The sequence below is a fragment of the Oncorhynchus kisutch genome, linkage group LG13, assembly GCF_002021735.2.
Source record: "Oncorhynchus kisutch isolate 150728-3 linkage group LG13, Okis_V2, whole genome shotgun sequence".
Taxonomy (NCBI): domain Eukaryota; kingdom Metazoa; phylum Chordata; class Actinopteri; order Salmoniformes; family Salmonidae; genus Oncorhynchus; species Oncorhynchus kisutch.
The window spans coordinates 43,033,408-43,048,231 of NC_034186.2; the positions used below are offsets into that span (position 1 = coordinate 43,033,408).

General features: G+C 46.0%; 1 protein-coding gene across 1 annotated transcript in view; it reads left to right on the forward strand.

Annotated features, from left to right (window-relative positions):
• LOC109902328 (calcium/calmodulin-dependent protein kinase type IV) overlaps positions 1-14,824 on the forward strand; it is a 32,626-nt gene that overhangs the window by 15,304 nt on the left and 2,498 nt on the right. The window contains exons 6-10 of the mRNA XM_020498598.2: positions 11,064-11,154; positions 11,787-11,861; positions 13,354-13,429; positions 13,671-13,797; positions 14,548-14,700. Of these exons, the coding sequence (XP_020354187.2) occupies positions 11,064-11,154; positions 11,787-11,861; positions 13,354-13,429; positions 13,671-13,797; positions 14,548-14,700 (522 nt within the window). The remainder of the gene's footprint in view (positions 1-11,063; positions 11,155-11,786; positions 11,862-13,353; positions 13,430-13,670; positions 13,798-14,547; positions 14,701-14,824) is intronic.

A 14,824-nucleotide genomic window follows, 5' to 3' on the forward strand; every position in this document is an offset into this window, starting at 1 on the left:
CTCCTCAGACGAAGAGGAGGAAATCCGTTACAGAAACACCCACCACAAGAGGACCAAGCAGCGTGGTAACGGGCAGCAGCAGTGGCCGAAAACACAAGACTCCTGGACTTGGGAGGAAATTTTAGACGGCAAGGGACCCTGGGCACAAGCAGGGGAATATCGCCGCCCTAAAGCAGAGCTGGAGGCAGCAAAAGCGGGGAGGCGCCGGTATGAGGAGGCAGCACGGCAGTGCGGCTGGAAGCCCGAGAGGCAGCCCCAAAAATGTATTGAGGGGTGGCACACGGGGAGTGTGGTGAAGTCAGGTAGGAGACCTGCGCCAACTTCCCGTGCTTACCGGAGAGCGAGAGGGACCGGGCAGGCACCGTGTTATGCGGTGGAGCGCACGGTGTCCCCGGTGCGTGTGCATAGCCCAGTACGGTACATTCCAGCTCCTCATGTCGGCCGGGCTATAGTGGGCATTGAGCCAGGTGCCATGAAGCCGGCTCTATGCATCTGGTCTCCAGTGAGTCTCCTCGGGCCGGCGTACATGGCACCAGCCGTACGCATGGTGTCCCCGGTTCGCCAGCACAGCCCAGTGTGGGCTATTCCACCTCGCTGCACTGGCCTGGCTACGGGGAGCATTCAACCGGGTAAGGTTGGGCTGGCTCGGTGCTCAAAAGCTCTAGTGCGCCTGCACGGTCTGGTCTATCCGGTGCCACCTCCACGCACCAGCCCTCCGGTGGCAGCCCCCCGCACCAGGCTGTCTCTCCGTCTCCTCCCTACAGGTGCTCCCGTCTGTCCAGCCCCGCCAGAGCCTTCCTCCTGCCCAGCGCCGCCAGTCTCCCGTCTGTCCTGAGCCGCCAGAGTCTCCCGTCTGTCCTGAGCCGCCAGTCTCCCGTCTGTCCTGAGCCGCCAGAGTCTTCCGTCTGTCCTGAGCCGCCAGAGTCTCCCGTCTGTCCTGAGCCGCCAGAGTCTCCCGTCTGTCCTGAGCCGCCAGAGTCTCCCGTCTGTCCTGAGCCGCCAGAGTCTCCCGTCTGTCCTGAGCCGCCAGAGTCTCCCGTCTGTCCTGAGCCGCCAGAGTCTCCCGTCTGTCCTGAGCCGCCAGAGTCTCCCGTCTGTCCTGAGCCGCCAGAGTCTCCCGTCTGTCCTGAGCCGCCAGAGTCTCCGGTCTGTCCTGAGCCGCCAGAGTCTCCCGTCTGTCCTGAGCCGCCAGAGTCTCCCGTCTGGAGCCGGGAGCCGCCAGTCAGCCGGGAGCCGTCAGCCAGCCAGGAGCCGCCAGAGCCGTCAGCCAGCCAGGAGCCGCCAGAGCCGTCAGTCAGCCAGGCCATGCCAGAATCGCCCTTCACTCCGGAGCTGCCGGAGACTCCCGCCTGTCCGGCGCTGACGGAATCTCCCGTCCATTCGGGACCCGTGGCGCGGGTCCCCAGCGAGGGGGGAAGGTACTGTCACGTTCTGACCATAGTTCTGTTATTTTATTCTTTGTTTTAGTATGGTCAGGGTGTGAGTTGGGGTGGGCAGTCGAAGAGGAGGAAATCCGTTACAGCAGTGTAGTCTACAGCGATACGGATGCCACTTATTATTGATATCTACATAGCGCATTGATGTGAATCACACTGCTGCTCTCTCATTTAGCTATTTGCACCTCACGGATTGTGGTTGTTGTGGATGGCTGTTCACAAATTTAAATGTGTATTTCAACCCAATAATGGTTGCATTCAAGAAGTTTAAGATGCCTATCAATCATTGTTTTTGAAACCAGTGGACAACCAGTGAAAAATGTGCCCTTGCAACTGCTGCTAATAAGTCTAATGCCTTTTAAGCGGGAAAGTAATCAAAAATGAACTGAATGTAATCAGATTATGTTACTAAATTTAGGTAATCCAAAAATTACATTACTGATTACAATTTTGGACAGATAACTAGTAACAGATTACATTTAGAAAGTAACCTACTCAACCCTGTTAATAATCCAACAAAAATATTAAAGGTCCAATGGAAACAAATCACATTTTATTTGTCACATACACATAGTTAGCAGATGTTAATGCGAGTGTAGCGATATGCTTGTGCTTCTAGTTCCGACCATGCAGTAATATCTAACAAGTTATCTAACAATTTCACAACAACTACATTATACAAGTGTAAAGGAATGAATAAGAATATGTACATACAAATATATGGATGAGCGATGGCCGAACGGCAAGATGCAGTAGATGGTATAGAGTACAGTATATACATATGAGATGAGTAATGTAGGGTATGTAAACATTATATAAAGTGGCATTGTTTAAAGTGGCTAGTGATACATTTATTACATCTAATTTTTAATTATTAAAGTGGCTAGCATTCAATGTTAGTGATGGCTGTTTAACAGTCTGATGGCCTTGAGATAGAAGCTGTTTCAGTCTCTCAGTCCCTGCTTTGATGCACCTGTACTGACCTTGCCTTCTGGATGATAGCGGGGTGAACAGGCAGTGGCTCGGGTGGTTGTTGTCCTTGATGATCTTTTTGGCCTTCCTGTGACATCAGGTGGTGTAGGTGTCCTGGAGGGCAGGTAGTTTGCCCCCGGTGATGCGTTGTGCAGACCTCACTACCCTCTGGAGAGCCTCACGGTTGTGGGTGGAGCAGTTGCTGTACCAGGCGGTGATACAGCCCAACAGGATGCTGTTTGTGAGTGTTTTGGTGACAAGCCAAATTTCTTCAGCCTCCTGAGGTTGAAGAGGCACTGCTGCGCCTTCTTCAACATGCTGTCTGTGTGGGTGGACCATTTCAGTTTGTCTGTGATGTGTACGCAGAGGAACTTAAAAAACTATCCACCTTCTCCACTACTGTCCCGTCGATGTGGATAGGGGTCTGCTCCCTCTGCTGTTTCCTGAAGTCCACGATCATCTCCTTTGTTTTGTTGACATTGAGTGTGAGGTTATTTTCCTGACACCACACTCCGAGGGCCCTCACCTCCTCCCTGTAGGCTCGTCGTTGTTGGTAATCAAGCCTACCGCTTTAGTGTCGTCTGCAAACTTGATGATTGAGTTGGAGGTGTGCATGGCCACGCAGTCATGGGTGAACAGGGAGTGCAGGAGAGGGCTGAGAATGCACCCTTGTGGGTGTTGAGGATCAGCGGGGTGGAGATGTTGTTTCCTATCCTCACCACTTGGGGGCGGCCTGTCAGGAATCCAGGACCCAGTTGCACAAAGCGGGGTCGAGACCCAGGATCTCGAGCTTAATGACGAGTTTGGAGGGTACTATGGTGTTAAATACTGAGCTGTAGTCGATGAACAGCATTCTTACATAGGTATTCCTCTTGGCTAGATGGGTTAGGGCAGTGTGATTGCGTCGTCTGTGGACCTATCGGGGCGGTAAGCAAATTGGAGTGGGTCTAGGATGTCAGGTAGTGTGGAGGTGTTATGGTCCTTGACTAGTCTCTCAAAGCACTTCATGATGACGGAAATGAGTGCTACAGCTCGATAGTCATTTAGCTCAGTTATCTTAGCTTTCTTGGGAACAGGAACAATGGTCGCCCTCTTGAAGCATGTGGGAACAGCAGACTGGGATAAGGATTGATTGAATATGTCCGTAAACACACCAGTCAGCTGGTCTGCGCATGCTCTGAGGACGCGGCTAGGGATGCCATCTGGAGCGGCAGCCTTGCGAGGGTTAACACGTTTAAATGTTTTACTCACGTTGGCTGAAGTGAAGGAGAGCCCACAGGTTTTGGTAGCAGGCCGTGTCGGTGGCACTGTATTGTCCTCAAAGCGAGCAAAGAAGTTGTTTAGTTTGTCTGGGAGCAAGACATCGTGGTCCGCGACGGGGCTGGTTTTCCTTTTGTAGTCCGTGATTCACTGTAGACCCTGCCACATACCTCTCGTGTCTGAGCTGTTGAATTGGCTCTATAAACATTTCCACAAAAGCAGTGTGGAGTATGAGATAAAACAATGCTAGGCTCTCTCCAAACAATGAGGGAGTTTGATTAAGATTACCGGGCTATGGCGTGAACGGGCACAAGTGGTGAGGGAGGAGCACCCTTCTCAAATCAAACAGTAATCTGCGCCGCTTGGTCACGTTGTTTACATGATGTAATACAACCCATCGCAATTTTTGGAACTTGAGAAATACTGCCTCAAACACCTTAGTGATATGTAAAATTAAACATCCTTGGACAAAATTAATTACAGATTTCTTGTCGCCTTAGTTTCATTCTGGGGATTTTGAGGAAGTGAAATAGGCCTTTTTCTACCAGATAAGTTGTTTATTGCCTTAAGTTGCTCTTTCTTTAACCTTTATTTAACTAGGCAAGTCAGTTAAGAACAAAATCTTATTTACAATGACGGCCTAGGAACGGTGGGTTAACTGCCTTGTTCAGGGGCAGAACGACAGATTTGTACGTTGTCAGCTCGGGGATTCGATCTTACAACCTTTCAGTTACTAGTCCAATGCTCTAACCACTACCTGCCGCCCCTTCAGTTGCTCTTGAACACATTATTTTCATAGTTCCACCATTTAAGGGCAATGTTTCCTTTTATTTTCACTTGACGCTTTCATGGTAACCTTACAACACTGCAACCGATCTGGTAGTCAGAGTCGGAACTCTCTTGACTCTTGAGGAATAGGATGGTGAGAGCAGTCAGAGAGCTTCTGAGCTACTGCAGCAATGGGCCCCGTCTGTTAAGTCAATTTTAGATCAGGGGCTGCTCATTTAGAGTTTCAATTAATCCTGCCAAGTGAAACCCTGATTGGGCTGTGTCCCTCAGGTCTCACAGTGATAAAAATGGTATCCATGAGTTCACCTGACTCTGGGGAAGTACTGTATATACACTGTAAAGGGCTTCACTGCCAAAATCCCAAATTATTTTTAGGCTGCTCTGCTGCCTCTGACATTCTGCCTCTGGCATTCTCTCTGTTCTTCAAGTGTCAACGCCTGTACAGATCTGTCTTCTAGTCCACACAGTTGTGATCATTGATGTTAACATAAACTGATTTGTTCTTGTGGTAAAAGTGTGCTTAAGATGGACAGAATGTACTTAACTATCACTGACTGCGTATCTAAAGGTGACAGAACTCAACATCCAGCTACACAACTGTGGCAGCTTCTGGGTTGGGGTGCCCTTGATTATTAGGGCTATGACAATACATAGGCAGGTATTGTATTATTTATTTACTGACCTTTATTTTACCAGGTAAGATAACTTAGAACAAATTCTATTTTACAGCAACGACCTGGGGAAGAGTTACAGGGGCGAGGAATAAGCCAATTGGATGCAGGGCATGATTAGGTGGAAGGTGATGGTAAGAAGTCCAGATTGGGAATTTATTCAGGACATCGGGGTTTACACCCCTACTCTTACGCTAAGTGTCATGGGATCTTTAGTGACCACAGAGAGTCAGGATACCAGTTGTAACATCCCATCCCGAAAGACAAAAAAACCTATGCGGGGCAATATCCCCTTCACTGCCCTGGGATCTCCTTAGACCAGAGGGGAGAATGACTACTGGACCTCCAACACCACTTCCAGCAGCATCTGGTCTCCCATCCAGGGACTGACAAGGATCAACCCTGAGGAGCTTCAGAGACAAGCCAGCAGCTGGATGCAGAGTAGTATGCGGCTGGGTAGGGCTATAGCAATAACATTTATAACATCTACAGCAAGGCTGTCCAATCTTCATTTGTAAAGGACCGGTGTGGGGACAGGCTTTGGCTCCAACCCTAAACACTATTGAATTGTGACTCATTCAGAGATAAATCATGTTGTATCCTTGAGTATTGATCCAGTAGCATATTTCTGTCAGATGATTACTATTGATTTACAATCAGTCCAGGCTTGGCTCGGTCAAACAGTAATCAATGTCCCTGAGCTCTGCTGGCCTGTACCGTGGGGGAGGGTCAGAGATGGTGACCGCTTAGGATCTCACATATTGTAAAGCATGACTGAAAAGGTGGGAAGGACCCCATTTTGAAAGACAAAAATATAAACTAAAATGCTAATGGGAAGAGAGACCATTTTTTTAAATGGCGGTTTTGGCATTTCAAAACGTCATTCCAAACTAATTTTGAAACAAGTGCCACACCGGCTTGCATTTGAACTGATCAGGGCCCGGTTTCCCAATAGAGATTAAACTTAGGCTTACAAGTGTTTTAACGATTTATCTTTCCTATAACAGCAGAAGATGTAGCAAGCGTTTCCCAAAACACCACGCAGAGAGAACGGTCGCAAAGTGTATTGTTGGAGCATGTGTCGATATTGACAGGATCGAAAGAAAGGGAGCGCCGCTCTCGGATCAGCTTTCTCCAGTTAAATCGTACCTTTAACATTCAAAATATTTCACAATACTGACGACGGATCAGCTCCTAGAAAGTAATGACCACCTGCGGCTGCAAATATTGAGGAGGCTTATTCTAATACTTATCCAATAAAAATGCAATAAACGATGAACTTAGACAAGTTCGACTTTCACAGAATGCATCACATTTATGTTTCAACTGTCAACAAGCTACTGGCACCTAATATGCACGTATTTTGGGACTGTAATAGAATCCAGTCTTATTGGAATGGGGTTCATTCAGAAGATCTTAGATAATTAATTTGCTCTTTCACTGAACCTAAACCTACTTTATTTTGACTGTGACATTGTATTTGAGCCTGAATCTGAACGTCTATTTAGCCCCAAAATGAATTTTGCTGTTGAGTTCCACACCAGAAATACCATCTGCGAGTATGTGGCCTCTCTCCAGGCTTCTGCTATTCTTCCCCTAGAAAAACTCACTTTTGACCTGCACTAGAGGACTGAAAAGTTCTGGAAAACATGGTCTCCAGTATGTAGAACACCGCCCATAAATGGCCCATATAAATGATACTGCTGTCTTTGAATTTTATGATATTTGTTTTTACTTAACTCCCTGTACTCTGTCTGTGTGGTGCGCTTCTTTTGTTGTCTGTGTAAACCCTGATCAAAGAAGAAAAAAGGGACATTTAAATAAAGAGATAATTACAACTACAAAAAAACGTAGCCTTAAGATGCTTTTGGGAAACAGGGCCCAGGTCAGGTTTGACAACAGTACAGGGCCCGGTTTCCCAAAAGCATCTTAAGGCTACGTTCATTGTTAGAACCTTCGTAGGAGCATCCTTTAAATCTTAGAGCAGTTTCCCTAAACCATCGCTATTAACGTTGCACTTGAAAATGCTCGTAATCTAACTCCTGCCTCAGACCACATATTGAACAGCTAAGTGTGTCGTTAGATGCTTTTTTATGCCCTCCCACGTAACTTCATACAGAGAAGATCTCCGCTAAACATAGACTCACATGGTTTATCAATCTTTCTGTGACGCCGACAACTTCAGAACAAAATATGACTATAAATACAAAGTTGCCAGTGTCTTTGCAATTGATACAAACAAGCGACATATAAAAATATACTTTAAATAAAAACCGAGTTGAATGCAAATATAAACAGTAGGCTATAGGCCTATTTTTATTTATTTATTCCTTCCAATTTCGATCTCATTGCAGCAACTGCCGAAAGGGCTCGGGAGGCGAAGGTCAAGTCATCCGTCCTCCAAAACATGACCTGCCAAACCGCGCTAATTAACACCCGCCCGCTTAATCCGGAAGCCAGCCGCACCAACATGGAAACACCGTTTGACGACCGAGGTCAGACTGCAGGTGCCCGGGCCCGCCACAAGGAGTCGCTAGAGCGCGATGAGCCAAGTAAAACCCCAAGCGTACCGCTGCACCAAGTCTGGAACCAACAGGACCCTGAGCACCTTCTATCACCAAGCATAAAGACGGCTAAATAGTTAGTTTAAGTGTTAACCAAATAGCTACCCAGACTATCTGCGTAAACCATTTTTTTGCATCAGCTCTTTTCACCCATCACATACACTACTGTTTATAATCTATCCTGTTGTTTAGTCACTTTATTCATATCTACCTCAATTACCTCATACCCCTGCACTTCAGCTTGGTACCCTGTATCTCGCCAAGTCTAACCCTATTACAGGGGCTGAGTCACTGGCTTACTGGGGCTCTCTCATGCCGTCCCTGGAAGGGGTGCGTCACCTGAGTGGGTTGATTCACTGATGTGGTCATCCTGTCTGGGTTGGCGCCCCCCCTTGGGTTGTGCCATGGCGGAGATCTTTGTGGGCTATACTCGGCCCTGTCTCAGGATGGTAAGTTGGTGGTTGAAGATATCCCTCTAGTGGTGTGGGGGCTGTGCTTTGGCAAAGTGGGTGGGGTTATATCCTTCCTGTTTGGCCCTGTCCGGGGGTGTCCTCGGATGGGTCCACAGTGTCTCCTGACCCCTCCTGTCTCAGCCTCCAGTATTTATGCTGCAGTAGTTTATGTGTCGGGGGGCTAGGGTCAGTTTGTTATATCTGGAGTACTTCTCCTGTCCTATTCGGTGTCCTGTGTGAATCTAAGTGTGCGTTCTCTAATTCTCTCTTTCTTTCTCTCTCTCGGAGGACCTGAGCCCTAGGACCATGCCCCAGGATTACCTGACATGATGACTCCTTGCTGTCCCCAGTCCACCTGGCCGTGCTGCTGCTCCAGTTTCAACTGTTCTGCCTTCTTATTATTCGAACATGCTGGTCATTTATGAACATTTGAACATCTTGGCCATGTTCTGTTATAATCTCCACCTGGCACAGCCAGAAGAGGACTGGCCACCCCACATATGCTCTCTCTAATTCTCTCTTTTTTTCTCTCTCTCGGAGGACCTGAGCCCTAGGACCATGCCCCAGGACTACCTGACATGATGACTCCTTGCTGTCCCCAGTCCATCTGACCGTGCTGCTGCTCCAGTTTCAACTGTTCTGCCTTATTATTATACGACCATGCTGGTCATTTATGAACATTTGAACATCTTGGCCATGTTCTGTTATAATCTCCACCCGGCAAGAGGACTGGCCACCCCACATAGCCTGGTTCCTCTCTAGGTTTCTTCCTAGGTTTTGGCCTTTCTAGGGAGTTTTTCCTAGCCACCGTGCTTCTACACCTGCATTGGTTTTTCGGATGACTGCCTTGCCTGGTTCACCAATTACTTTGCAGACAGAGTTCAGTGTGTCAAATCGGAGGGCATGGTGTCCGGTCCTCTGGCAGTCTCTATGGGGGTGCCACAGGGTTCAATTCTCGGGCCGACTCTCTTCTCTGTATATATCAATGATGTTGCTCTTGCTGCGGGCGACTCCCTGATCCACCTCTACGCAGACGACACCATTCTATATACTTTCGGCCCGTCATTGGACACTGTGCTATCTAACCTCCAAACAAGCTTCAATGCCATACAACACTCCTTCCGTGGCCTCCAACTGCTCTTAAACGCTAGTAAAACCAAATGCATGCTTTTCAACCGATCGCTGCCTGCACCCGCATGCCCGACTAGCATCACCACCCTGGATGGTTCCGACCTGGAATATGTGGACATCTATAAGTACCTAGGTGTCTGGCTAGACTGCAAACTCTCCTTCCAGACTCATATCAAACATCTCCAATCGAAAATCAAATCAAGAGTCGGCTTTCTATTCCGCAACAAAGCATCCTTCACTCACGCCGCCAAGCTTACCCTAGTAAAACTGACTATCCTACCGATCCTCGACTTCGGCGATGTCATCTACAAAATGGCTTCCAACACCCTACTCAGCAAACTGGATGCAGTCTATCACAGTGCCATCCGTTTTGTCACTAAAGCACCTTATACCACCCACCACTGCGACTTGTATGCTCTAGTCGGCTGGCCCACGCTACATATTCGTCGCCAGACCCACTGGCTCCAGGTCATCTACAAGTCCATGCTAGGTAAAGCTCCGCCTTATCTCAGTTCACTGGTCACGATGGCAACACCCATCCGTAGCACGCGCTCCAGCAGGTGTATCTCACTGATCATCCCTAAAGCCAACACCTCATTTGGCCGCCTTTCGTTCCAGTACTCTGCTGCCTGTGACTGGAACGAATTGCAAAAATCGCTGAAGTTGGAGACTTTTATCTCCCTCACCAACTTCAAACATCAGCTATCTGAGCAGCTAACCGATCGCTGCAGCTGTACATAGTCTATTGGTAAATAGCCCACCCATTTTCACCTACCTCATCCCCATACTGTTTTTATTTATTTACTTTTCTGCTCTTTTGCACACCAATATCTCTACCTCTACATGACCATCTGATCATTTATCACTCCAGTGTTAATCTGCAAAATTGTAATTATTCGCCTACCTCCTCATGCCTTTTGCACATTGTATATAGACTCCCCCTTTGTTTTCTACTGTGTTATTGACTTGTTAATTGTTTACTCCATGTGTAACTCTGTGTTGTCTGCTCACACTGCTATGCTTTATCTTGGCCAGGTCGCAGTTGCAAATGAGAACTTGTTCTCAACTAGCCTACCTGGTTAAATAAAGGTGAAATAAAAAATAAATAAAAAATTGCTTGCTGTTTGGGGTTTTAGGCTGGGTTTCTGTACAGCACTTTGAGATATCAGCTGATGTACGAAGGGCTATATAAATACATTTGATTTGAAGTTATTGTTACTCATTGTGTATTTATTCCTTCTGTTCTTATTTCTATATTATTTTTCTCTCTGCATCCTTTTTTACAAAAGATGAATCACATCATACCGTATAAGGTCTAGAGTTTTACCAGGTTAGGGTACACGATCAGGAAAAACTACGGGCCCCAGAATAGTTTTTTTCCCCCACCAAGCCACTGGGTTCTGTGGTGCCACTTCTGGGTGAATGGGAGTTTGAATCTGAGCTTCCTCGGCATCAGAGAGGTCTCTAATGTACAAACACTGGTTCAGGAAAGCGTGAATAAGTCGCTTGAATATTTGCAGCCGTAGGTGGTAATATCTCGCTAGGTGCTGATCCCTCATCGGTATTGCGAAATAACTATAATGTTAAGGAAAGATCTGAATGGATGATGCTGATCTGAGCGCAGCACTCCCTTTCTTTCGATCCTTTCAGTATCGACACATGCTCCCAGCGACGCACTTCATTTGACATTTTTTGTCATTTAACAGGCGTTCTTATTCAGGGCGATTTACAGGCAGTGGATTCAACTAAGGTTGCAACTGTTTTGTTCTTTTGTGTTTTGTGTCACAGTATTTGCATGAGAATGGGGTGGTGCATCGTGACCTGAAACCAGAAAACCTTCTCTACGCTGACCTCTCCTTGGACGCCCGGCTTAAGATAGGTAACCACACGTACCTGTAGACTAAGGCTACAGAACTGACACCTTCCTTGACAAACGGACAATTTCCTAGCTAAATAGGTGGTGGCACTGACGGGGAGTGCCACCGTTTGCAGTTTGGTCAAAATATGATAGGTGGTGGCACTGACGGGGAGTGCCACCGTTTGCAGTTTGGTCAAAATATGAAAATGCCAAATGTTTTATTTAATTATTCTCATATTTAGATGAGAAAATATTACTGGTAGGAGTTCTTGCAGGAATATGGCCTGGTCTGGGATCTGGACCTTAATATAATAATAAAAACACAAGTGTATATGACATTTAGCAGACACTTTTATCCAAAGTGACTTCCGGTAGTTCACGCAAACATTGTTTTGTATGGGTGGCCACAGCGGGAATCGAACCCTAAATCCTGACGTTGCAAGCACCATGCTCGACCAACTGAGCCACACAGGACCAGACATTCCTGTGATATGGCATGTGTTACTTTGTTTTCTTTTGTAACTCCTGCCCATAATTCACAAGTAGTGGTCTTTGTAAAGATCAACTATTCCTCTGTGGCATACAGTACATGAATGATACACAATAAAAGACGGTAAGGCCAATGAGACTAAACCCTTATCTGATCTTCACAGCTGACTTTGGCCTCTCGAAGATAATAGATGAACAAGTGACCATGAAGACGGTGTGTGGCACACCTGGATACTGTGGTGAGTTATGGATTAACAGTTATCCTAATGAGAATACAATTGGTCTCGGACCTTCTCCTTCATTGTTGTTGGTGATCAGGGCTACCACCGTCGTGTTGTGTGGCAAACATAATGATGGGGTTTAAGTTGTGCGTGGCCACACAGTCGTGGGTGAAAAGGGAGTACAAGAGGGGACTACGCACACACCCCTTACGGGCCCCGTGTTGAGGGGCAGCGTGGTGGATATATCCTCACCACCTGGGGGCGGCCCGTCAGGAAGTATAGGATCCAGTTGCAGAAGGAGGTGTTTAGTCCCAGGGTCCTTAGCTTAGTGATGAGCTTGGAGGGCACTATGGTGTTGAACGCTGAGCTGTAGTCAATGAACAGCATTCTCATGTAGGTGTTCCTTTTGTCCAGGTGAGCTAGGGTAGTGTTGAGTGAAATAGAGATTCCGTCATCTGTGGATATGTTGGGGCGGTATGTGAATTGGAGTGGGACCAGGGATTCTGGTATTATGGTGTTGATATGAGCAATGACCAGCCTTTCAAAGCATTTCATGGCTACAGACGTGAGTGCTACGGGGCGGTAGTTATTTAGGCAAATTTAGGCATACCTTCGTGGCACAAGTCGATGGCACAGGGCTTCGGACCAGAAGGTTCGCTCTACACTCACTGCCTGTTTCATTACAATATTATATACAGTGCCTTAAAGTATTCACACCCATTGGCTTTTTCCACATTTTGTTAAAGTTAAAGATTAAAGTTGATTTAATTGTAATTTTTTGTGTATTACATAAGTTTTCAACCCCCTGAGTGAATACATGTTAGAATCACCTGTGGCAGCGATGACAGTCTTTTTGGGTAAGTATTTTGGGGTAAGTCTCTAAAGCCTTGTTCAAACTGCAGGCTTTTCTGCTAAAATCAGAAAAGCACCTATTGGTAGATGGGTAAAAAAACATCCAGGTGTGCAAAGCTCTTAGAGACTTAACCAGAAAGACTGTAATCACTGCCTAAGGTCCTTATACAAAGTATTGACTTAGGGGTGTGAATACTTATGTAAATGAGATATTTCCGTATTTCATTTCCAATAAATTTGCAAAATGTCTAAAAACATGTTTTCACTTATGGGGTATTGTGTGCAGATAGGTGTGTGAGAAAGAAAAATGATTTACTCCATTTTGAATTCAGGTTGTAACAGGACAAAATGTAGAATTCAAGGGGTATGAATATTTCCTGAAAGCACTGTAGATATATTACATACATTGTGGGATCGCTATCAGTCAAATAAATCATCCTCAACCACAAAACAAACAAACACAATATATATATATTTATATATAAGTTTTATTTACAGATATACTGTAGTGCATGCTTTAATGGAGATTATAGAGTACAGCATCAACAGAAATAACATTGATAGTACATAGTGTTTGAGAGACTGATATGAGTCAAAAAGAAGTGTCCTGTGTGGGAGCTGACAGCTGTCCCTCCATACCTCACTCTCTCCCCTGCAGCTCCAGAGATCCTCCGAGGCAATGCCTATGGTCCTGAAGTGGACATGTGGTCAGTGGGAGTCATCCTGTACATCTTGTGAGTTAAAAAAACATTTAAAAATCTGTCCCAAGATCTGCATGTACTCAGAGTGGGTAGCTGGCAATTTGAAGTCCTCTCATTACAGTATCGCAGCCAATCTCACCCTTTCCTCGTGTCATATGGCTTTCTGATGTAGTACACCGTTGCAAGTCTATTAGAGCGGGGTCTTATGTCTTTAAAACAAGTAGTGAAAGTGGCGAAACAAATAATCAGAGGGAAATGTTGCCTTTCCCCTCAGGCTGTGTGGATTTGAGCCCTTCTTCGATCCGAGGGGAGACCAGTATATGTACAGCCGGATCCTCAACTGCGACTATGAGTTTGTCTCCCCCTGGTGGGATGAGGTCTCCCTCAACGCTAAGGACTTGGTGAGTTTCGATGCAAAGCATTGCACTCCAGAGGCTTTTATTATGGTTAACAGTGTGCTGTTTCTGCTTTCTTTTTTTCTTTGTTAATGATTGAATTATGTAAATACTGTAAATGTACAACGTCTGTTCTTTTTATTTGATTGCAGGCCCTTAATACATGTTTTACACAACTGGTTTGACAAATACAATATATTGGTTTGTTAAATTTAGGAAAATGTATGTTACCCTTTATTTTAGGAGAATGCAATTTGTCTCGGGCTTCATCAGGGCCAGAGGAAAACCCCATATGGCAGAAAATGCATTACTGCTGAGCATATGTTGCGTTACACCCATTCTCAGGGGTAGGCAACTAGATTCAGCCGAGGGACAATTTTGGTCAGAGCGGATGGTTGGGGGCCGAAACATAATTCTAATCATTTGTACAGTGCAAATTGACAACAACTAAGCCTCAAAAAATATTTTATTTAAATAATTTCTCACCAAAAAAACGTCCCGCGGGTCGTGTGTTTGCGGACCCCTGCACTATATTCTGTTTAATATTTCACAACTATTTCACTTCGATTAATAAAATAAAAAAACTCCCAATTAAAAATAATCTCCCCTGTTTCTCTGTAAAAAAAAAAAAAAACTTGCTCAGGGCCAGATTCAAGCAAATCTGGTTATACTCTATATTAGCATGGTTATGCATATTCATTTTTGGGTTTTGAATTATGTTTAATAACAACCTGTCCCATTGCTTGTCCCCCTTAGGTCAGTAAGCTGATAGTGCAGGACCATCACAAGAGGCTGACGGTGAAGGAGGCTCTGGAGCACCCCTGGGTACTGGGCAAGGCTGCCCGCTTCTCCCACATGGACACCACTCAAAGGAAGCTACAGGAGTTCAACGCCCGGCGCAAACTCAAGGTGAGCAATGGGATTCATTTTGGGTCCCAAATAGGGCAATGTAGAATCAAGTAAACGTGCATTCTTTTTTTAAATGGAAGCGAAAGCACTGCTAGAATCATCATTGACAAACCTATGCTAAAAA